The sequence below is a fragment of the Eublepharis macularius genome, chromosome 3, assembly GCF_028583425.1.
Source record: "Eublepharis macularius isolate TG4126 chromosome 3, MPM_Emac_v1.0, whole genome shotgun sequence".
Lineage (NCBI taxonomy): Eukaryota > Metazoa > Chordata > Lepidosauria > Squamata > Eublepharidae > Eublepharis > Eublepharis macularius.
The window spans coordinates 171,291,100-171,316,147 of NC_072792.1; the positions used below are offsets into that span (position 1 = coordinate 171,291,100).

General features: G+C 44.4%; 1 protein-coding gene across 1 annotated transcript in view; it reads left to right on the plus strand.

Annotated features, from left to right (window-relative positions):
• Nucleotides 1–224: 224 nt before the first annotated feature.
• The window catches only part of RAB38 (RAB38, member RAS oncogene family), a 36,527-nt gene continuing 11,703 nt past the window's right edge, over nt 225–25,048 (plus strand). Inside the window, exons 1-2 of the mRNA XM_054974470.1 lie at nt 225–432; nt 22,535–22,815. Of these exons, the coding sequence (XP_054830445.1) occupies nt 225–432; nt 22,535–22,815 (489 nt within the window). The remainder of the gene's footprint in view (nt 433–22,534; nt 22,816–25,048) is intronic.

The window sequence follows — 25,048 nt, forward strand, 5'->3', positions numbered from 1 at the left end:
TGGACTCAAATCCTGCCCTTCTACTTCACAGCCAGCCACCCAAAACTTTTCTGGGTGTGGAAAAGCGAAGCTCCTCGCAGCGGCCGGACCCGGCGCTTTCCCGGGCTGGGTGGGGAGGCGACCCCGTCCCGTCTCCTCCCTCCGCCCTCCCCTGCCCGCCCTCCGCGGGCCTGGCCGGAGCCCCCGCCGGAGCGCGCCAGCAGAGCTCCGAGGCGCGGCGCAGGATGCAGAAGGCGGGCGGGCCGAAGGAGCGCCTCTACAAGCTGCTGGTCATCGGCGACCTGGGCGTGGGCAAGACCAGCATCATCAAGCGCTACGTCCACCAGAACTTCTCGCCCCACTACCGGGCCACCATCGGCGTGGATTTCGCCCTCAAGGTGCTCACCTGGGACCCGGAGACGGTGGTCCGGCTCCAGCTCTGGGACATCGCCGGTAAGGGCGCCGGAGGAGGGCGCCGGAGCGGGGTGGGGGAGAGCGAGCAGCGGGAAGGAGAAGGGCGAGAGGCCGGCGAGACGCAGGGAGGGACTTTGATCGTGTGAAGCGCCTGCACTTTAATGACCGATCGTTATATCAATCATTCTCAGTAATACATCGCATATATATGTAATAATACTACATTATATTACACATAATAATTATACATCACATTATATTACGTAGTAAAGAGTCCAGTAAGACTAACCAACTTTATTGCAGTATAAGCTTTTGAGAACCACAGCTCTCTTCGTCTGATGCATCTGACAAAGAGAGCTGTGGTTCTCAAAAGCTTATGCTACAATAAAGTTGATTAGTCTTAAAGGTGCTATTGGACTCTTTACTATTTTGCAACTACAGACTAATATGGCTAACTCCTCTGGATCTATGATTATATTACATTATATGTAATAGGCATTTCATACACACACATTATATGTGTAAAAATACTACATATATATGTAATTTTATTGTATTTTATTTGTATGTATTTTATTTACACTTTTTTCAGTCCGCCTTTTTCACTGAGACCCAAGGCAGATTACACAGTGTGGGTCAGTACAGTCCATTTCGAATACTCATGTAATAGGGTATAGACGAGCAAATCTACAAAGATTTAAAACCAGCAGAAATCTCACAGAGTTGAAGAAACGCTGAAACAGCATAAGCTGTTCTAAGATTGACATGTTAAACAACACAAGGTCTATCCATAGCAGGAAAGTCTGTAGTCACTCCCTGTCCCTTTATTGGTGCATCTCTTTGAGACAGCTTCCTTATATTACAGTTTTCCTATCTGAGTAACAAAGTCCTCTTGAATAATTCAGTTTTGCTACACATCAGCATCTGAACCTACAGACATGTGAAGAAACTGTCTTCTCAGTGGCGACACAGACCTCTCTATCCCACCCTTCCTCCAGGGAGGTGAGAGTATCTCATACATCATTCTCCCTTCTCCCATTTTACCCTTACAACAACCCTGTGAGGTAGGTGAGTCAAAAACAGTGATCAAGAAGAGCAGCTGGCTTGGTAGAGTCTTCCAGATAGCAGCCTGACATTCTAACCTCTAGACCAGACTGGCTCTCACCGGGTTGGATAAAACTCTCTGTTAAGAAGGTGTTTTCTAAACTTTGTGCGGGCTCCACCCGTCCTTGGCTCTTTGTAATTGCTCAGCTCCTATCGGCAAGTCCAGGAGGTGAACGGGTCTCTGATGAAGCAATAGATAATGATGAGTGGATCTCATGAAAGTTAATCATTTTCAAACTGCCGATTTCAGGTGCTCTTGGTGGCATTTTGCAGGCAAGTTTACAAGTTTTGTGATGCATGCTTGCCAAATGTGGACCGCACTTCACTCATCTGACAAAAACAGACTCGAGTTTATCATTTTTTTTCTTTTTGGAGGGGGGATCCCTGCCCTTCCTCCAAAGAGCTTGGAGCAGAGAACAGGGGTCTGTCCATTTCCGCTTGATCGACGCAACAACCTTGAGAGGTTGTCTTGGTCAAAAAACAGTGCGTAGAAACGTACTGGGAGCTTTGATGGTGGAACAAGGATTTGAACACAGCTCTTCCCAGGCCTGCTCCAGTGCTCAGATCACTTCGCCATACTGGCTTTCAGTGCCTGCAATCCTATGTACACTTACTTGGGAGTAAGTCTCATGGAACCTCATTAGTTAGGCCTGTAGAGTATCACAAGACACTTTTCTGCTTTTATTCTTTGTAATTGTAAAGCTATAGTAAAGTCGGACTTACTGCCCGGTAAACGTGGACGAAGATTGCCGTTGGGAACATAAGTATAGAAGTTTTGTCATTTGAGCTCAATGAGATTTGAAAAAGCTTAGCTTTGGCTGGGCCATACCCTTTTATTTTCTAAAACCTTTATGAAACAGTGATCCCGCCAATGTGAGGCTGTTCTTTGGATTCAGCAGAAGAGATTTAAGGATGGACTCTGCAGAATCTGTGGGGTTTTAAATATCTGGTTTGTATCAAATGTTTTTTTCCTTAATTGTTGCAACTTCAAAACAGTTCTTCAAGAGTTATTGCGCTAAATTAAAAAGGGAGTAAGATAGTTATAAAACCATACAAAAAATTAAAAAAAGAAGATACCTCCAGATTAAACTCTCATTGATTTCAGTGGGTGTTCAGCACATGTAGAAATCTCTTTTATTGAAATGAGTGCTTTATTTTTGGCAATCTCTCTGTGGCAGAGATTGCCAAAACAGATCTCTGCCTCTCTGGGGCAGAGATCTGTTCGTGTTACATTGCAAAGTATGACAACACCAAATATCAACAAAGTGTTCTCTAATCTTGGGAAATTTTAGAAGAATTTCTCACTGCCTTTAAAAACGTGGCTCCAAAATTTATTTCTTGAATAGGAAAGAAAATGAGAAAATCGTATTGTTCACTATTTTAAAAGGCAGAAGCCCAAAATAAAACAAATTAAACAGAAATACAAAACATCCATTTGCCTAAGATAACATCAGACTGTGGACATATGTTTAATTTTTTTCCTAGATGAAAAGGATTTCTGTGTAATATCCACATGTAATATTTTGCAGTAAACATTTGCACACACGGGCATTTAGCTGCATTTGTTGATCATATGTGTTTTTAATTTTCTGGCATGGGTATGTTGTTTGTGTTAAAAGCTCTGAATGGATGAAAAACATCTGCAGAATGTGTTTTATTGGGGTGGGGAAAAGAAACATATAGAAAGGAGTGTTAGGTCCCACATTAAAAGCCAGATATAGGCTATGAATCCAGATCAAAATTTGTACTGGGGGATTTAAAGGCACCAATAATTCCTTGCTCTCCAATATCATAACTGCGGTATGAGCAAGGTTAACTCTTCAAGGGTCCCCCTGTGAATACATGGAAGGATTTTTAAAAGCTCTTCTATGTTCAATTTCTGTGTGATCAAGACAGGAAAATCTCATCACAGTGTTAACCCCATTCCTTTTTGAAAATATCCTAAGTAAAGTTGTTTGTTTGATAGCAAACAAACCTCTGATTGGTTTTGCTGCCATTGGTCAAGTTTTGGATGCTGTGCTCAGTACATCATGCGCTTTTGTGAAAACCCGAGTGGGATGAGAGTATTTATGTTGTGGGGATAATAATAACATACTTTGTAAACCGCTCTGAGTGGGTGTTAAGTCATCCTGTAGGGCGGTATATAAATCAAATGTTGTTGTTGTTGTTGTTGTTAAAGTGGCTGAGCACTTTTTAGGGAATGAGATTTGGCTATGGATTCTTCTCAAGTGAACTTCCAGTGGCGGGCCTGGGTGAACAGTGAATAATATTTACTGACTTTCTTCATACCCCAATTTTTCCCCCCAAGGGTGACCCAAAGTGGCTTACATCATTCCCCCCCCCCTCTGTTTTATCCTCACAACCTTGTGAGGTACGTTAGGCTGAGTGTGTGTGACTGGGGCAAAGTCACCCAGTAAGCTTCCATGGCAGACCGGGGATTCGAACCTGGGTCTCTAGATCCTAGTTTGACACTCTAACCACTACACCCCATTGGCTCTCTCAAATATGGAAAAAGGCCTTGATGTTTAGCCTAAACAAATACACATCAAAGGTAAACAAAAATATCACACAGAGATCTAATTTTTAACAAATCCTTACTTATACTAGCATTACTAAAAATAACTTTAGCTTTTTCTACATGTTGTTTCTTGTCCTCCCTTCTTAAACCTTTTTCTGCACCTGTTTAGATATTTACACCCTGTTTTTCTCTCTTTTTGTCCCCCAAAGCAGTTTGTAACATTGTTCCCCCCTCCTCCTCCATTTTATCATCACATTAACAACAACTCCTTGAGGTAGGTTAAGCAAGAGAGAGTCACTTAACGTTGCCAGGTCCAGACTGGGAAATTCCTGGAGATTTTGGGGGGTGGAGCCTGGAAAGGGTGGAATTTGGGGAGGGGGGGCTCAGAATGGTATAATGCCATAGAGTCCACTTTCCAAAGCAGCCATTTTCTCCAGGTGAACTGATCTCTGTCACCTGGAGATCAGTTGTAATTCTAGGAGATCTCCAGCCACCACCTGGAGGCTGGCAACCCTAGAGTCACTGGTCCAAATTTACCCAATGAGCTTTCATGGCACGGTGGGGATTTGAACCTGAGTCTCCCAGCTCCTAATCTGAGGTGCTAACCATTTCACCGTATTGGCTCTCTATTCAGCTATAGCTATAAGCTGAAAGTTGAGGTCTATAATTGAAATGCATCCTAAAATATGTACTTGGTAGAATATCAGCTGCTGTTTCCATCGGTAGCAAAAAGACTGAAGTTATTTTCTTAATTTCCAGCAATATTTGTTGTCGCAATCATGTTCATTTCTAAGCATTGTAGAAAATAAAGATTTTCTCTAGAGTTATTAAAAAAAAAAAAGTAGACCCGGGAAATGGGATTCCTAACATTCTTTTAGACTTAAGGGATTTTCAATGCTTGTGCTGTGTGTTTGGCAAAGACCGGGCAAGGGACTCTTGCTTGTACCTACTTTTTGGCAGCTAATATTTGCAGCTCCTATGGAATGAACTGATTTGCATCTAATCAGTTCAGGCTTTGCCCCTTTTTTGTTATACTGGCCATATGGGAGTGAGGTCTCCCCATGGAACCAGATAATGTGAGAAGCCTAAGCTATTGGTCCATGCCAGCATTACCACTGCTGAAACTGGTGCAGTGTTGTTTATCCTGGTAGGAAATCCACTGCAGTCACTCCCACACTGTCCATATATTATGCAAAGAAGAACTTCAGTTATCTCCATACGTAAAAGTATGGGGCGGTCACTCCAATTCAGGCTGAGATAGTTTTTTTTTTTATTGAAACTCATAACTGCAATAAGCAAAATTAATAATTACTGCTGAGAGGAACTATCGTTAAATGTAGTTTTCTGAGTACATTAGAAGAAAAGCATTGTGAAAGCATTCTAACTAAGGGGCGGATGGGATCCCAGGGGAGAGTACCATGGTTTTACAAACCTTTCGATTCGTGCGTGAAAATGTTCCACAGCAAATCATGCGCTCTAGGATCATATGATGTAGCTTTCAGGCTGACCGCGAAGATTTGGAAGTAATTATTAAAAAAAAAAAAAAGCTTTGGATTTTAATGAGCTGCTCAATCTCTAAGTTATTCCACAGAAGAGGGAGAATTTGCCAAGCGTTTGTCCGAGCGTTGCATTTGCCCAAGCAGAGTCTGAGGGGAGCTGCTCAGTTCCAAGTAGGTCAGGTAGCTTTTTAAGAAGGCCTCCTGACGGTGTGTGTGTGATGGGTCAGGTTCAGATATTTCTATTTTGGGCAGACAGGTACGATGCCCATCTCTCTTGGTAAGCTCTCACTTTAAGGGGGAAAAAAAACATTTGAAAAGCAAAAGAAAATTGCCTCCGCTCTTTTAAAATGAAAATTGCTTGCCCCTGAGGAAGAAAAACGTGCCTCTTGTCACGGGTGATTTTACTACTTAATCGAGTTGTCCAACTGATAGCTATCAAAACCGAAGCTAAAGAGATTATCAGGTTTAAACTGCCACTCAGATCTTGGTCTCAGTGCTGGGGAAACAATTCTGGGGACAGAGGTAGGAATACGTCTCTGCTGTTTGCAACTAATAATTTTTTGTGTGTGTGTATCTGTGTGTTCACGTGCGCATCTTTATCTCTCACAAAAAAATCGTTAGGGGCGTTAGTTTTAAGGTCTTCATCGTTCTTCTTCACGCAATACGTTCTTGAACTTGTGGAACTGACTGCCACAGGATGGCATGATGGCCCCTTGCTTCAATGCCTTTACAAAAAACCTGGATGGTTTCATTAAAGATAGGTCTGCTGTGCCTGTTAATGAGGGCTAAATGCAACTCCCATACTCTTGAATATCAGTTTCTGAGGAGCAACGACATGAGGGAGGTTTGTCTCTATATTTTGGTTTATTCAAAACATTTTAAAGCTGCCTTTCCACCAAATTTAGGGTCCTCAAGATGGCAAACAATACACACATTAAAACATAATAAAACACACACACAAATATATAAAAAGAAAACCTATAAATACGTGAATGGAAGGAAGGGTTGATAAGAATCAGTGAGGGAACACCAGACAGAACCAAGGTCGAATCCACATTCACCCATTACCCGCATGTTTATCGGATATCTTCCATTTGCCTCCAATCCGCGATTTTTTCCTCTTCGTTCACATTCCTGCTTCCAATCCGTCTTTCTCGCGTGTCCCTCCGGTCACACAGCCGCTCGAAAACCACTTTTTTGGGCGGGACCTTTTTTCCCCGCCCATTTTTTAAAAAAATTTTGAGCGCACTTTTCCGTTATTTCGATCTTGCCTTATAAAGAAACATCATTGAAGATAATGATGCCTCTCTTTCCCCCACTGACAGTACTGATGGCTCTCTCCCGTTTCTTTTTTGGAAATTTGGAAGCATGTGGGAAGCTTTCGTGGGCATTTCCTATGCAGGACAGTTCAGTGCCTGAATTTTACTGAAGTTTCACTTCCTTGGAGTGTCATTATTTCGATATTTCATAATTTCGATATTACAGTACTATAAAATAAAAAAAAATAAAAAACAGTTAAAAAGGAAGTTTCGCGAGTCCGTTCTGAGGGTGGATTCACCCCAAAATGATTTTTCAAACTACAAGATTTGATTCAGAAACAGCATAATAAATCCAATGCTATGAAGTCAAAAACAGTCTTTTGCAGACTACGGAGCACTTGCAAGTTGAATCAGCCAATAGGAACTCTCGGAACGGCCGGAGAGACAGGGAGGGGGGTGGTTTTTAAAAAAACCACGTAAATTGCGCATTGGCCCGTTCACGGCCACCGTGAAACTCCCGTTGAAAACCTGTGACCACATATTCGGGAGAAATGCGAATGAAATGCATCTGTTTAATGAGGTAATGTGACCGGTACTCGGGATTGCGTGGGGAATGCGGGGAACATGCGACTTAGAATGAGTAATGTGGATTTGATCCAAAAGTCATCATCCACTGACAGAAGGCAATGATAGAAGGGGACAGACAGATTTCCCTCGGGAGGGAGTTCCATAATTTTGGTCACTTAGGACCCGTTTGTAGGCTTTCAGGTTTGCTGAATGGACTAGTGGTTTCATCCAACATGGAACTCTTATGCTTCAAATTCTTTACTTAATGTACATTTTCAAAATATGTTTGAACAGGGCTTTTTTTCAGTGGGAACGCGGTGGAAGGGAGTTCTGGCAGCTCTTGAAAATGGTCACATGACTGGTCCCCCCACCTACTGATCTCCAGAAGAGGGGAGTTTAGATTGCCCTCCGTGCCACTCCAGCAGCGTGGAGGGCAATCTAAACTCCCCTCTGTCTGGAGATCAGGGGGTGGGGCCACCGCCCATGATCTCCGCCCATTTTCACCGAAGGCGATTTAAACTTTAAAAAACTCCCCCTTTTTCCAGCTGACCCAAAGTGACGTCATTGTGCAGTCCTGAGTTCCACCACCTCTTTTCCCAGAAAAAAAGCCCTGGAGGAATACTTATAACTAGGGATTTCACAGTGAGAGAATTTGTACTGGAAGCTTCCTTGAAAGGCAGCTTGCCCACCCCAATCCAATTTCCCCTGTGGATTTGGGAAACCAGTTGGTTAAGAACCTGTTAGGGGAGTGGTAGAGCTCAGTGGTGGGGCATCTGCTTGGCATGCAGACAGTCCAAGGTTTAATCCCTGGCATCAGCGAGCAGGTAGGCAATGTGAAAAAACCTCAGACCCTGGAAAGCCGCTACTAATATGTATTTACTCTGTATTGACCTTGATGGACCAATGGTCTGAATCAGTGTAAAGCAACTTCACGTGTTCTTGTTTTCTTGAAGGAGCTCTACTCCCTCTAAAAGACAAGGTGTACTGTTTGAGTGTGCTCCTTGACCCAGCTGTACTCCTGTATAGCAAGGCACCAGTCATTGCCAAGGAATGTCTTTTGCCATCTTAGGGTGTTAACGTTAATCATGACCTTTCCAAGAGAAATCTGACTTGCCCTGGTGAATTCTAGACAGCTACATAAAGATGCCTTTGAAAAAGTTCCTGGAAAGTTCAATTTGTTCAGAATAAAGCTGTCTGTTGATTGGGGCTAGCCGCTATGACCACGTGTTTCCAGCCTTATCTAAGTCGACCAGCTTCCTTTGTGTTTCTGGACGCAGTTAGAACTGTTGTGTTTAACCTTGAAAGCCCTAAACAGTTTGAGACCACAGGATCTCAATATTTTCCAGTATGTATCTACTCATACTCTGAAGGCCTATCACCTTAAGAGGTCTTGTAGGATCTTCTTAGCGAGAGCATGAAGACTCTAGAACTCTCTCTCCCTAGATGTGCTTTTGGATTTTGGACTGGATTACTAGTTAGGTTTGCCAGCTCCAGGCTGGGAAATTCTGGAGATTTTGGGGGTGGAGCCTGAGAAGGACAGGTTTTAAGAAGGGGAGGGACCACAGTGAGTTAAAATTCCTTAGAGTCCATCCTCCGAAGCAGCCATTTTATCCAGGAGAACTGATATCTATGGCCTGGAGAACAGTTGTAATTCTGAGAGATCTACAGTCATCACCTGGAGGCTGGGAACTGGGATTGCCAGCTCCAACTTGAGAAATTCCTGGAGATCTGGGGGTGAAACCTGGAGAAACCTGGAGAAAGTGGGGTTTGGGGAGGGAAAGGACCTTGGCATGGCATAATTCCATAGAGTCCACCCCCCAAAGTGGCCATTTTCTTCAGGTGAACTGATCTCTGTGGCCTGGAGACCAGTTGTAATTCCGGGAGATTTCCAGCCACTACCTGGAGGCTGGCAACTCTACTGAGGCTAATAATACAGAGGCTTTTTCTGTTGTAGGTTTTCTTTGCCGTGCATGGATCTTTTATTTTCAGATAACGATTTTTTTTCAAGCACTTAGTTTCATCGTTGTGGTTCAGTTATGATCTGCTCTTTATCCTCTATGCTTTTACTCTTTCTTGCTGGTTTGGGTGAGAGGCTGTAAAAGATCTATTTTGTTTCGGAGTTTAAAAGTTCAGGAATTCAGTAATGTAACTAGGCAGAAAGGGAGAGGGAGGCAGATGGTCTTTTTGGCAGAGGTGTGACCCGCCCTACATCTCTCCTCCCCCCTTTATTTTTGCTGACTGACAGCAACTAGGTTGCATGTGTCGTGAAGATTTGCCAGCAACCTGGCATTGCAAGGGAGCCTGGGATAGTACCTGGGGATTCCGCTTGGAAATGGGAAGGGGTAGGCTTGCCAATCTCCAGGTATGGTTGGGAGATCTCCCAGAACTGCAACTGATGCTCAGACTATAGAGATCAGTTCCTTTGGTGAAAACAGCTGCTTTGGAGGGTGGACTGTACGGCTTCATAGCCCATGAGGTCCCTTTTAGGGTTGCCAAGCTCAGGAGGGGCCTGGACAGCTCCCAGAATTATAACTGATCTCCAGATGACAGAGATCAGGTGCCCTGGAGTAAACGGATGACTTAAAGAGTGGACTGTATGGCATTACACCCTGCTGAGTTCTCTCCTCTCCCCAAGCTCCACCCTCACCACAATTCACGCCCCCCCCCCCGGTCTCCAGGAATTTCCCATCCCAGGGATAGCAACTCTAGCTCCTCCCCAAACTCCTTGTTCTCCAGGCTCTCCCAAATCTACGACGATTTTCCAATCCAGAGTTAGCAACCCTAGAAAGGGGCAAGCAGCAGACTAACTGGGATTTACTAGCTGACTGTTATATATGTCTGGTAGGCTAAGCCTACTTTGTGCAATGAACCGTGATGTCTCAATGCAGCCTCTGTAGTTTTTTTTTTTTTAATGTGTTGGTGATGTCAGCTGCTGCTCTTAAATGGTTAACTGCCTTGAAGGTGAATGGCAGGTTGCAAAATGCTTAAAATAAAATAGATTTGACCGTGCATGCGCTCTAGAAGATACCCCAGAACCCTCTGCAACGAACAGGGGTTCTTCTGCGTCAAATGTACAGGAGTTCTTCAGGGGGCAGATCAAGTTGAACAAGGGTTCTCTGAAAGTAGGATGTTTGGCTATGCAATTGGTACAATATATTGACAAAATGAAAAACCAACTGCACATTCTTCAGAGAAGTAACTTCCATTCGTCTGGAGGAGAAGGTTGAAAATAGCTGCGTCCACTGCAGCTCAGCTCTATAACAGGATTAGAACTGTAGTAAAATGGAACAATCCACAAAAGTGTCTTTATAATGGAATAGGGCTGTAGTGCACTGCAGTGAGTAATGTGGGGATCATCTTTTACTGCATTGCCTTCTGCTTTTGCAGTCCCATTTCGGCTTTGCTTATAGTATGCGGTTCCTTATTCAGTTTGTTGTTTGTACCATTTCCTAATTTTGTAATCCCATTTCTTTGGCTCTAATCACTGGATGTTTTGTGCTTAGGGTAACTTGGGCCGTTTCCACACACATTGAATATTGCACTTTCAATGCTCTTTGGTTATCCTTTAGAAGTGGATTTTTTGTTCCACACATGGAAAATCAGTTATAAACGTTCACTAAAGCGTATTGAAAGTGGATTATCCAACATGTGTGGAAGCAGCCTTGGTCTCTGTACCTTCCCGGGTATGTGTGGGGTGGGACGGGACCTGGCGCTTACCTCGAGCCTCTGGAGTGTTCCTTTTTGTGCTCCCAGCGCGTGCGGGATGATGTCACTTCCAGGATGCCAGCCATAGGCCTGCTCCTGCGCTTTGTGCAGGGCTAATTCTGGCCTGTTTGGGGCCCAAATTGGTCTCAGTGGAGGGCAGGAGCATGCCAGCATGACGACATCACTTCAGGAAGCAGCACTCTTGGTGCGCGCTTTCCCAGGTTGCCTGCCAGTGGCGGGCGCTCTCCAGAGCGATCGGCAGGCAAGGAGGCAGGCAAGGAGGCAGATGCCTGGGAGGATGCCCACCACTGGCAGGCACCTAGAAAGCTTATTCATGCTTCATGCTTATATTCTGTAATCCACCTTATGTCTCGGTGAGAAAGGCGGGCTATAAATAAAGTAAATAAATGAATGATAAAGTGCTCCCCTAAAATCCCCCTCAAAGGTAAATATAGGGACAGTAATTTACTGGATACTGTAAGGGCAGTTGGTGGATACAATATTTGCTTGCACAATTTTACTTAAATTTGGGGTATGGGTGATTTTGTGGGACAGGGATTCTCTCTTTTTTTAAAAAAAAATCTACCTAAACTTCCTAACTTCTGTGCCTTGAATTGGAAAACAGCCATCGTGAATGGTTGGTTTAGATTTATTTCCTCTGCCTGTTTTATCTTCAGAAACAGAGACCTTTGAGATCCTAGAAATACTATTCTAGTGCTTTAAAAGCTGCAAAGAAAATATGAGCATTGTACACTGTGGCTGAGTATATCTGTGAATCTCTCTTCTGGAATGCAAACTGGGTTCACATGCAAAAGTGAGGTCGCCAGAGCTGTTTTGTTACTAGAGTCCCTTGAAATTACTGCTTACATCTGAAAGGCATAATATTTGTACATGCAGAGGGCCTTTTTTTTTACCATCTCTCACTACGAGGAATACACTGTTGTTTGCAAAGAACCCTCTGTGTCCATGCGCAGAAGAGGCTGTTTCACATGGGACACAAGGACCAGCTCACATAGGGTTGAAATTTATGGTAATTATGCCAAAGCACAGTTCTTGGCAGTAATACAGATATACATATTTGCATATTTATCTATTGAGATTATTTCTAACTTGCCTTTCCACAGTATAATTTTTAATGAACAAAATTTATACCGCACTTTTCTCCCCGAAGGGGACCCATTCTACAATGTTGTTCTTCCCTCCTCCATTTATCTTCACAACAACAATCCTGTGAGATAGATTAGGCTAAAACAGAATGATTAATTTATGGTCACCCAGTGAGCAGCATCCATAGCAAAACTGGGGAATTAAAAATTGGGATTCCCAGATCCTAATTTGATACTCTGACCACTACGCAATATTGACTTCTAAGTTACCTTGAGCAGGTTCTCTGGATAGGTAGCATAAAAATGTTGTAAATGCATACATATACTCGGTTTAGGATTGTATTGGAACTTGAGTAATATTAAACAGAAGCATACGATTCAAATACAGGAATACAGCAGTGAAATAGAACATGAGTAATTTGTCATGGCCTATTAAATGACATGAATTTTAAGTAAACTGTCGACTAGCTTTAATCGAGCTCATACTTTTGTTAACTGTTCATACTTTATAAGGAAAGAATGTTATTTCCAGTGGAGCTTAAAGACTAATAGAGCCTCAATCAACTTTTTCAATTACCAGTTACTGGTAACTTTTAGGAATGGCTGCCACACAGATCAGGAGGAAAATCTCTGCTACAAAAGATATATATAAAATGGAAAGAGAAAGAATTGTAGCTGAGATTGTGCCAGGAAGACGCTGTTATCCGGGAGTTTTGCGTGAAATCATGCAAAACTCCCATCTTCCTGGCCCGATTTCACACAAGAAAGATGGCGTCTTCCAGGTCTTTCACGTGATGTTCTGCAAGCAGGTATGACGTGTGGAAACGGCCCTGGAAACTATCTAGTAAAATCATATCCACAGACAGGATCCAGTAATACAATTTACATTCCCTGTCCTTTTACCAAAGCATCTCAGGGCCAAGCTACACATGACGAATGACACTTGAATGGCAAGTGTATTTCTCCCTGTTCACTTGCCCTCCACTCAATCCACTTGCCCTTCAAGTGTCATTCGTCATGTGTAGCTTGGCCCTCAGTGAACAATTTCCTTACAGCACAGGTCTATTTCCCACCTGAATAACTCAGTTTTGTATAGTTTGTGGAAAGCTAGGAGAGTTGAGAGGTGGTACCTTTCCAGTGAAGTAGGTGGAGCTAAAAGTGACTGACTGACCTGTGGTCACTCAGGGCCAAGCTACACATGACGAATGACACTTGAATGGCAAGTGTATTTCTCCCTGTTCACTTGCCCTCCACTCAATCCACTTGCCCTTCAAGTGTCATTCGTCATGTGTAGCTTGGCCCTCAGTGATCTTTATGGGATTAAAAACAAGAACCTCAAAAAAGAGAAAAACTGTAAAAGCTACAATCAGCAATAATGACATATATGATGATGACTCTCTCAGCCTTTCACACGCTCACCATTAGAATTGCCAGGCTCCAGGTGGTGACTGGATAGGGTTGCCAGGTCCAGATTGGGAAATTTCTGGAGATTTGTGGTGGTGGGGGGATCCTGGAGAGGGCATAGGGTTGCCAGCCTCCAGGTGGTAGCTGGAGATCTCTTTAAATCACAACTGATCTCTAGGCCAAAGAGATCAGTTCTCCTGGAGGAAACGGCTGCTTTGAAGGGTGAACTCTATGGCATTATACCCTACTGAGGCCCCTTCCTTCCCCAAACCCATCCGTCTTCAGGCTCCTCCCCTCAAATCTCCAGGAATTTCTCAACCCAGACCTGGTAACCCTATTTGCCATGCACCCTAAATCTCCCTTCACAGCTTTGGGGCCCTCCCAGGCAAGTAAAGGCAGGGTCACCACACACCACCCGTCTAGTCTCCACTACAACAGGCAGAGAGTCCTGACCTAAATCCTCACAGGGCCCCCTCTCTCCTCTTCCAGAGGCTTCACCAGACAGGCAGCCCGTTCCTTATGTGTACCTCTCCTCACCCAGCTACAACCCAGGGCTATCGGGGAAAGGGGAACTTAGAGGCTACTTTCCCTATATATACTCTGCCACCATTTAAACTTGGCCTGTTTAAAGTGACCAGAGTGTCTGAGGCCTGTGTATGAGATATTTCCCCTCAGCCAATGATTTCAAGCCGGCCCGGGTTAAACAAAACAAAAATAAACTTTATTTACAAGATGGAACATGGGGGTGAATGGATTTTAAACTGATAAATTGGCCTTAAACAGAGAATGTTTCGATGTAACAGAACAGGTTCGGAATTGGCCGGCCATATCTCTGCTGTCTTTCCTCAGCAGAATCAAAACCTTTCTCCTTCAGCAGCTCCCCAGAGCCTTATTTCCCTCCAACCGACATAAGCTCCCTTTGGCTGTCTCTCTGGAGAGGTGCAGCTGAAGCCACTGCTGTCTGTCCCAACTTTGCTTGCCACCCAAATCACCTCTGTAAATGAGGGCACACAGAGAAACACCTCTTTGGATAATCTGAACTGCTGGGATGATCTCGGCTACAATTTCAGTCTCTTTTCGTTTTATTTATATCTTTTGTACCAGATATTTTTCTCCTGATCTGTGTGGCAGCTGATCTTAAAAGTTATCGGTAACTGGTGATTGAAAAAGTTGATTGACGCTATATTAGTCTTTAAGCTCCCCTGGAAATAACATTCTTTCCTTATAAAGTGTGAATAGTTAACAAAAGCATGAGCTCGATTAAAGCTAGTCTACAGTTTACTTAAAATTCACTATGACAGAACTGACCAGGATTTGCTCCACCTTTGATAGGCTATATTGCGAATGAATTATTTACTTCTCCTGGCAGTTTTGTTTAGGGTTGTGTGATTATGTGATTTCTGTAAAACGGAATTAACATGCACAAATAAGATGAAGCATTGTTGGTTAATTTTTTCTGTAATTTTTATCGTTGTTAATGTTTGATTTTCCTTCTAATTAAAAAAAAGGAAAAGGGGAGAGCCAGGTGGTATATCTGAAGCAACAGAAAAATAAAGGATATACCAAGTAAAATAGACTTGCTTTAAGTTGCAAAATGAAATAATATGAACTGTAAATGATGTAAATAAATACATTTTTATTTTTAAATAAAGGGAAGGTGACATGGTTCCCCAACGTGGTGCCTGTGGACACCGTGGCACATACCAGTACTTCCCTTGGCAACCACTGAAATGGACTTTTCAGTAAGTGGCCATTGTAAAGCAGGGCTTGTTACTAGTTGCCTTCATTCCATTGGAAGAGTTTTCCATGGTTGCAATAACAGACAACCACTGAAAGCACTTGGCCTTCCTTAATCAGTATTGTTCCATTTCCTCTTCAGCCTTTCCTTCTTCCCAGGCAATGCAAGAAGGGAAGGCTCTGCTTCCTGTGGCAGCCATATTGGGATTTAGCTCAACTTCCTGTGGCAGCCATTTTAGGTTTGGCTTCACTTTCTCTGGCAGCCATATTGAGAATGGCCCTCACCACCCTCTCTCAAAATTCCAAAGGTGCCTGCAAACACAGAAAGGTTGGGAACCTCTGGAAATCAATATTATCAACATCAGGAGGAAAGCTGTGTCTTCTATACCCTCTTTGTTGACCCCCACCCTGGGCAACTGGTTGGCCATTTTGTGAAACAGGAAGCTTGGCTAGTTGGACCACTTGTATGATCCAGTGGTACTCTTTGTTCGTGACCATTTGGGTTTGGGGAAAATGGGGCAAAGTTGTTATTTGTTGTTATTATAAAGTTGTTATTTCCTCTTGCAGGTTCCTTAGAGATGTCCAATGCAGAAATTCAAAACTGAATGGCTTATAGACCTCTGGGGTATAATATTAGAAAGGGAAAAGTTCGATCAGTTGGTTGTAAGAGCCCCAAGGGGCAAAATTAAAGCTCTTTTTGGTTCTAAGCAGAGATGCAATGCCTCCTGTGATGCAATTTGGGCAGTTGTTCCCCCTAGGCTGTGTTGAAATGCGAGCTTTTTCTTTTCTTTTTTACCACGGAGGTACATTGGCATACAATGCAGTCTTCTCAACAAGGAAATGATTGACTAGCACATGACGTGGCCGCTCATCTGATTAGTCCGTTGGGATGGATCATATGGCATCGTTACAGGAAACTGTCCGTAAGGGGTGTTTTTTATGACCTTCAGTTTCCCCTCCACCCCCCAAGAACATACTTGCATTTGGCTTCATCAATGGATTGCAGTGTTATATGAAACAGAAAGAATCCGAGACAGAAATTTGCTTTGGAGCTTCTCTATCATGTGGATGGCTTTGACCCCTCCCCCTGTTATATTGAATGTCAGCCAATTAAACAAAGGCTTAGTGTTACACATTGGTGGTATTGTCAGTGTAAGAGGCTTCCTCGTGCTACAGTTGTGTAGCAGTGGAATTCCAGATCAGGTTCAAGGCCTTGGTGTTAACCTTTAATGCCCTTAGTGGACTGGAACCAGCATATTTACAGGACTGCCTCTCACCCTATGTTCTCCGGAGGACACCCTGTTCAATAGACAAATATCTCTTGGTGGTCCTCAGCCCCAAAGAGGTCCGCCTTGCCTCAACCAGGACAGGGCCTTCTTGGCCCTGGCTCCCGCCTGGTGGAAATCTCTGTCTGAGGAGACGTGGCTCCAACAGAAATTGTTACCTTTCCACAGAGCCTGTAAGACAGAGATGAACGGCAAACTATGGTTGAGGCGGGTGGGCTAGGAAACCAGCCTCCTGCCATGGTAGCAATTTACCCCCTGTTCTGTTAACATCTAATAGTTGGCCATCCGTCCCCATGGATTGCTCTTTGGGTCATGCAATGTGTGTGCTGCTTTCTTCTAGAAATCGTATTGTTATATTTATTGACATTTTTATCTGGTTTTAAATTAACATGTTTATGTATTTCATATATGTTGCATTCTGCTGTGAACCCATTCGTGGGGAGAGCGGATTAGAGATGATGATGATGATGATGATGATGATGATGATGATGATGATGATGATGATGATGATGATGATATGGTGCATTTAAAAGTGCAAGAATGGAGTATAAGAATAAATTGGTGGATCTGGATTCCTGAACCTCTGTAACCTCAATACATGTTTTAGACAATGGGGGAGTTCCTTAAATATTATGTCATGGGTTCCTCAGGGAGAAGATCAATAAATCATCCTGCAGTGGTTTTCTGCGATCAACCTCAGAAGAGTATTGAATGTACTTTTAAAGATATTTATACCCCATTTTTCCTTCCAGTGGGGGCCTGGAGCAGCTTAAACATTCTTTTCCTGTCCCCAAGTTTATCCTCACAGTTGCAGCTCTGTGAGTTAGGTTAGGCTGAGATAGTGACTGGCCAGAGAGCTCCTATGGCAGAACAGGGATTCGAACTTGCGTCTCCAAGATCCTAGTTTGACATTCTAACTACTCTCCCATGCTGGATCTCTAGGGCCAGGGAAGCCAGTCCTGCCACTTTGGTGCAAGGCATTCCACTCCTCCACCAGCTCAAATACTTTGGGGGATGTGTGTATGTGTGTGTGGGGGGGGGGGAGTCAGCATTGCTGGCAATGCAGTGACATAATTTCTGGAGTGACCTGTAAGGAACATTATCATGGGGACAATGTTGTAGCGTTTGCCCCAAACTCTATGCTTAAACCTTAGAATTTTGGGTAAATGCTAAAGAGTTGTACTTCTGGGTCATGCTGGAAGCAATGTTGCTGTGTTGCTGGCCAGGCCTCCCCCGCCCCCCGCAAGAAAGTTTCCTGCTGTTGATAATTGCTATCCTCTGACTGGAAATTCTGCTTAGGATAGGGTTGCCAGGTGTCTGGTTTTCTCCCGGACATTTCCGGATTTTTTTGCCAGACTGTCAGTGGGAAACAAAGTTGAAAAAATGGACGCCTGGTGCACGCAAACACCCAGGGCAACACTCAGGGAGGTAAGCCGGCTGACCTGCTGCATTCCCGGGAAGTGGCCCACTCACCCAGTTGCCTGGCGTACTTTGTGCCTGGGGAGTGGCCAGCCTGCATGCCAGACCACCCAGCCTGCTGTGCACCCAAGGAGCGGCTGGTCCACAAGCCCAGCTGCCCAGCCTGCTGTGCAGCATGAGCTTGGCTCGCTCACCCAAACTTCTGGCCTGCCACGTGCCCAGGGAGCAGCAGGCCAGCCTGCTTGTCTGGCCTCTTACTATATGCTCCAGTGATGATATCACAAAAATGACATCATCAGCTGGGGCCAAGTGTGCACGCACGCACGCACGCACACACACACACACACGCACACTGGTAAGTGCCAGATCCCCCGTTTGGGTTGCCAGGTCCCCTTACCCTCTTGGTGTGAGGAGGAGGAGACCCAGCACTCAACTTTTGTTTGCTTCACACCCACACAAGAAGCTCCTAGAGGTAAATGCCGGATCCCTACTCTCCCGCCAGCAGGGTAAGGGGACTTGGCAACCTTAGCTGTTACTGAGATCTTCTCAAACCACCATTAGAACTGTGCATACGACTGAGGGAAATTGCATCACAGTTGAGCTGTGTGGAACTACCCATAGTGGGTCACAATCTAAATATATGTCTACTTTGGTCCACTTTGACAGTTGTGTCTCTTTAAGCTCTGTTTTTTTACTTTGTTTATAAGACCTCCGTATGATCTGATTTCAGGCTTAATGGTGGAACATCCCTTCCAATTGACTTGGATGATACACAGAGCTCTAGTTGAGTGAAGACTGACCCTTTCTTTTTCACATTGGGAACGTATTGGTTTTTAATGGCTGTTATTACGAATGGAGTGCTCTGTGAATATGCAGCTCGGCCGTGTTCCAAATGACTGCATTACAGCGCGTGGTCAGAGCAGTATCCGCTCTTATTATTTATGTTTGTTTCCATCATCAAAAGTATTGATTAATTTCTTCTGTATCTCAGTTACGCGAACAGCATTTCCCTATGCTGCTCTGTCAGTGCTTTAAAAAGGTAACCCAACCAATAAAATTGATTTTAAGATGAGGTTTTGGCAAGTAATAGCTTTTTCAATGATCCGTTGTAAAGTGGATATGTGTTCACAGCACGATCAGCCCGAGTGATCCAACACGGTCTGTTTTCTTTGTAAACTATCATCTGTGCTCCTCATTTTATTCAGCATAACATTATTTAGCCATTTTCCCCCAAGATGGGGAAGTAGCGTTTTTATTTGTGTAGGGTTTCTATAATATTTTCCTTTTCATGTCACAGCTTATCTACTTTTTCTTGCATTACATGTTCAGATCAGTAGATCAGCCAAAACACAACCTGCTCTAGATCTCAAGCAGGGATGCTCAGTCACCTGTTGGTTTGTCTTGTGTCCGATCACAATCATTTCATTTTGTTTATTTATTTGGCCAGTCATATAACACAGTTGAATTTAAAAGAAAATTCAAAGCATAGGATAGAACAAATCAGGAAATGATGGTGGTTCAGCTGTTCAAATCTATCCAAATAAATTTGGGTGTGTCTGTCTTAGGGCAGCCAATCCCCCATCTGGAGCGGGGGATCCCCTGTTCCCACCTCCTCCCCCCGACCCCACTTACCTGGCCAGTGGGGGGGCGTGCCCCGCAGGGTGCCCCCCGGCGGTACAGCACACCCCCAGGTGGTGCACTCCCGTACCCCGCAACGAGGCTGCCCTTTGACCCTCATGATGACATCACTTCCCAGAAGTGACATCATCGTGCACGCCAGGAGCGTGCGCATGTGTGCTCACTACAAGAGACAACAAGGAGCATGGAGGGTGAGTGCCAGGTTCCCCGTCCCCCCACCGGGGGACTCAAGGGAACCCTGGTCTGTCTGCATGATTACGTACTACTGCTGCTCCCACTCCACCCCCTATCTGCCATTACTGCCTACATTTAAAAGGCATATAGTTAAAAGAGAGGGGGGAATCTGTTTGAAATCCCCTTGAGATTTTTGTGGTTTTCTACTTAGATGTGTCACTGTGCCTTTCATGTCTGCCCATGAACGTAGCTAATCTTACAATCAGTTCTTTTGACCGCTTCACAAACAGGGATTGTGCAGATACAAAAAAGCAGGCGATCTTTTCTGTCCAGTGCCAACTATTTTGAGGATGCCTTCAGCCATGTAGGTGTAAAGAAGAACTGCAAATGATTTTGCACTTGACAAGTACGTCATGCTAATGACCTGACTATGATTGAAGGGGATATTAAACCCAAAATTTAATTTATGTATTTATTTATTTGCTTCACTTTTTCTCTAGTGGGGAGGGACCCAATTTGGCTTACCTTGTTCTCCCCTTCTCCCCTTTATCATCACAACAACCCTGTGGGATAAGTTATGCCAAGAGTATGTGACATTCTTAAGGCCATCCCGCAAGCTTCCACGGACGAGTGGGGATTTGAACCTGGGTCTCCCAGGTCCTAGCTCAGCACTCTAATCACTACGCCACACTGTTGTTTGTTAAGGATTTGCTGCAAAGCAGAGCGTGCAACCGTGGTCTGAATGGATTTGCAAACAATGCTTCAACACTGCACGATGCAAACTGTGACTGGCAGTCTCTCAACCTCTCCAGCATGTTGTCTTGAGAAATGGCCCTTGCTGGTATTTCCCTGTATACTGGTTCTAAGGGGCAAGAGTCAGTGTGTTGTAGTAGTTAGAGCATTGAGCTAGGACTAGAGAGTTCAGTATCCAGTTAACTGTGAAGCAAAATGGGCCACTCATCAGTTTTTGGTGCACACTTTGGTGCACACTTCAGTGCACACTTCAATTTATGGTCCGCCCTCCCCACACAAGTGGGCTCAGGGCGGATCACGACAGACTTAAAATACACCACACAACTAATCACATCACCCTTAAAAGCATAAATAATACATGTCGTTCAATTAAAATATATACTACAACTATATAAATACAAATGTAAAAACAAAGAACATGGCAGCACGTGAGCATTTTACAGCAACTGTGTGAAGGACAAGAGGTGACATTGGGTGGGAGGGCATAAATTTTTTTAACCCCCCCACCAAAGGGGGGGGCACCACCTAGCATCAACCATATGCCTGGCGGAACAGCTCCGTCTTGCAGGCCTGGTGAAATGCCAACAAGTCCTGCCGGGCCCTGGTCTCACAAGACAGAGCGTTCCACCAGGCTGGGGCCAGGGCCGAAAAAGCCCTGGCCCTGGTCGACGCCAGGCGGGCCTCCCTAGGGCCAGGGATCTTTAACAGATGTTTATCGCTTGAGCGAAGGGTCCTCTGGGGCTTGTATGGAGAGAGGCGGTCCCGCAGATACGACGGTCCCAGTCCACTTAGGGCTTTGTAGGTTAATACCAGAATCTTGAACCTGATGCAGTACTGACTCATACAAGAGGTTATCATTTTGTTATAGTTTTATTGTTTCACTATGAGTTACAGTTCATCAGAGCTTCCATATTTTATTTTATTTTCATTTCATTTTGTTTATACCCTTCCTTTCTCCCCATTGGGGACCTACAGGAACTTACATCATTTTCCTCCCCCCCACCCCATTTTATCCTCACAACAACTCTGAGGTAGGTTAGGCTGTGACTGGCCGAAGGTCACCCAGCGAGATTCCATGACAGAGCGGGTCTCCTAGATCCTAGTTTGACACTCTAGCCACACTGGCTGTCAGCAATATACAGCAACAGTATAGCTCTGGATGCTAAATGTTATGGAGAAGGAACAGAAGAAGCCACCATTTTCGTGTCCTACTTGTTATCTTCCCAAGAATCTTCTTTTGTGAGAGCTGGAGAGGTGTAGGGATTAAAGTTTTGCATTAAATTGTGGGTACTTTGAGTTCTAATCTCCACTTGTCCATGAAGATCTCCTGCAGTGCAATCCTAAATGGAGATAGGTCCTTTGAAGCCCACTGAAGTCAATGGGCTTGGAAAGGTATAGCTGCTTAGGATTGCGTTGTTGGCATTCTTGGGGCAGTCACTCTCTGTGAGCTCTTACCTTCTTCACAGGGTTGTGAGGAGACAGCGGAGGAGAGGGAAACCTCCAAATATGCTGCCCTGAGCTCCTCGAACAAAGTGTGGGATAGAATTTTAAATAGGATACTGAAGTAAATGGATTTTCAGTCTGATCCCAGAAGGATATATTAGATGTACTTTCTGAAGCAAGATATTCCACACTAAATCTAGACTAAGGGCCAAGCTACAAGTGACGCCTGACACTAGTTGGACACTTGTCAGCTTCCCTCAAGTTTTGATGGGAAATGTAGGCATCCTGGTCTTCCAGCTTGGCTCTCCAACTGCTGTCCAATGGACTTTTCAACTGTCACTTGTCCAACATTCCGCCAAGCTGCCTACATTTCCCATCAAAACTTGAGGGAAGCTGACAAGTGTCCAACCTGTGTCAGGCATCACTTGTAGTTTGGCCCTGACAGAATGGTCTAATAGAATGTTCAATACCGACTTGTAAAATGTCTGTGTATTTAAAAAAAAAAACATATGCGCTTTTGTCATCGTAGGTCAGGAAAGGTTTGGCAACATGACCCGTGTCTATTACCGAGAAGCAATGGGAGCATTTATTGTCTTTGATGTGACAAGACCGGCAACTTTTGAAGCCGTAACCAAATGGAAAGAGGATTTAGACACTAAGCTGACTCTCCCCAGCGGCCAACCTGTGCCGACAGTTCTCTTGGCAAACAAATGCGATCAAGGCAAAGACGTCCTTGTGAACAACGGCATGAAGATGGAGCAGTTTTGCACGGAGAACGGCTTTGTGGGATGGTTCGAAACTTCGGCGAAGGTAAGGGTTCTTGTGTTAGTTTACTTATTTACTTAACAATATTCATGTGCTGCTTTTCGACCATAATAGTTCTCAGAAGTGGTTGGTAGGCAAGCAATATTTCCTTGACTCTGAGGGAAGATGTCTGCTAGTTTGGGAGAATTTCTGAGGTAAGACCAATCAGCCTTAGAGTAAATAAGTATCAATATATAAAAAATGTATAGTAGTCAATATTATGCTAAGACTGAGCGCTAAGGTAGAGTAGTGTTTGGAATGTCTGACTATGATCTGGGAGACCCAGGTTCAAATCTCCCCTCTGCCACAAAAGCTTGCTAAGTGAATTTGGGCCACTCAGACCCACTTAGCATCAACTACCTCGCAGGATTGTTATGAGGATAAAAAGGAGGAGAGGAAAGTGATCCAAGCAGCTTTGGGACTCGAATGAGGGACTCCTCTATCTTTTCATCATGACACTGTGAGGTCGGTTAGGCTGAGAAACAATGGCCAGCCCAAATTGACCTCATGAGCTTCAGGCTGAGCAAGGATATGATTACTATTCTAACCAATCCAACCCTCTAACCTAGTTATCCCCAACATGGTGCCTATGGGTACCATGGTTTCCGCTTACGTGTTTCCTGGCATCTGCTTACCTCTTCTCCAAAGCAAAGAGCCAGTCCTGGTTTTCTTCCACTGGAGTTCAGAAGAACCCTAGCACCTTCATCTTTGCACCTGCAGTGAACACTCATTTGGAAATAGCTGCCTTCATCATATGAGGATACTTGGCTGGGAACTTTCCAACATTTTGCAGTTGGTGTCACCTCCCATGTCAGCTATTCCGTTGTGAACCTGCGCTCAAAGTTCTAAAAGTGTCCACAGGTTCAACAAGGTGGGGCACCTCCCTCCTCCAACCACTTCACCACACTGGTTCCCATCTCAGATGGCTTTCCTTCGTGCAAGATGCTATCCGTTTGTATTCATGGAGCTCATTTGACAAAAGATGGGCTGATGGAGTCTGGCTTAGCTGGCTTTTAATAAAAGAATTTGACACATTCATGCAAGAAACCCTGCTTGGAAGGAACAGGAGCACCAAGTTTAGAGGCTGACTATCAGAGGTGGGGGAGGGGACAGTGGGGACGGCTGTCACTCTCACGGTCTGCTTATGAGTGTCGCAGAAAGGAACCGCCGGCTGTTTACTATCGAGGTATTCTTATATTCATCTCGACTTCTCCGAGTCAGATCAAAGGAGGCAATCGTGTTTCTTGAGGTGTCTGTGTGTAATTAGCTCTCTTGAGAGTTAATGAAAATCTACTCGAAGGAACCACTATAATTTTCCAACTGAATGCAACATATTGGCAAGGATCAACTTTAAGCACACATGGTGTATCTTAGCTTGTTTGCAGCTGGCTTCTGGCTCCATGCTGTTGATGTTTTCCTAGGTAAATGTGACTGCTGCCATTGTAGGGGGAAGAGAGGACTAATAGTTGATAGGAGAACAGAGGTACGTTCAGATTTGTGTCTTTGTGATGCTGGAGAAATGGAGTTTAATGTCTGAGTGCCTGACTTCAACCCAGGCCTCACTTTCCATGGCTAACGCCTTATCCACTACACCACACTACTCCCCTGCACTTACCTCCTTTGAAGTGTTCTGAATTAGCCATTTACAAGGTAACTATAACATCTCTTAGCACTGTGATAACAAGTTGAGGTCTGGGACTCAGGAGATCTGGGTTTATTTGCATTTCTCCACTTCCTTTTCCACTTTCTGTACTTAAGAGGCTGCTTAATCCAAACTCTTCCATCCTCTGCTCAACGTGAAAGAAAACCCAGCTAGATTAGAATGGGCTTTTTAAAAATAAAAATTAGGTTGGATAATGGAGCCGATCTTTATAAAAGATGCACCGTTTGCATAAAGCTATACAGAATTGCTACTAGAATGTAAACTGTTTTCTGTTATAAGCTATAATGTAATATAATTATTACCAACTAGCAACAAAACCCATTATGGAAAAAAATACAGCGGGCTCTAGAAAGGGGAGAGCGGGCAGGCAGGCAGTGCTTCCTCCTCTGTGACTGAATCTGGCCGGATGAAGGCAGGGGGGATGGACATGGCCACCTCCTCTGCACCTGATCCTGGCTGAGTGAAGGAGGGGCATTGCCACCTGTTCCACTCCTGATCCCAGCTGGGTGTTAGTGGGGGATGGGCATTGCCACCTTTTCTCCTCCTGATTCCAGCTTGTTGTTGGCAGGGGATGGG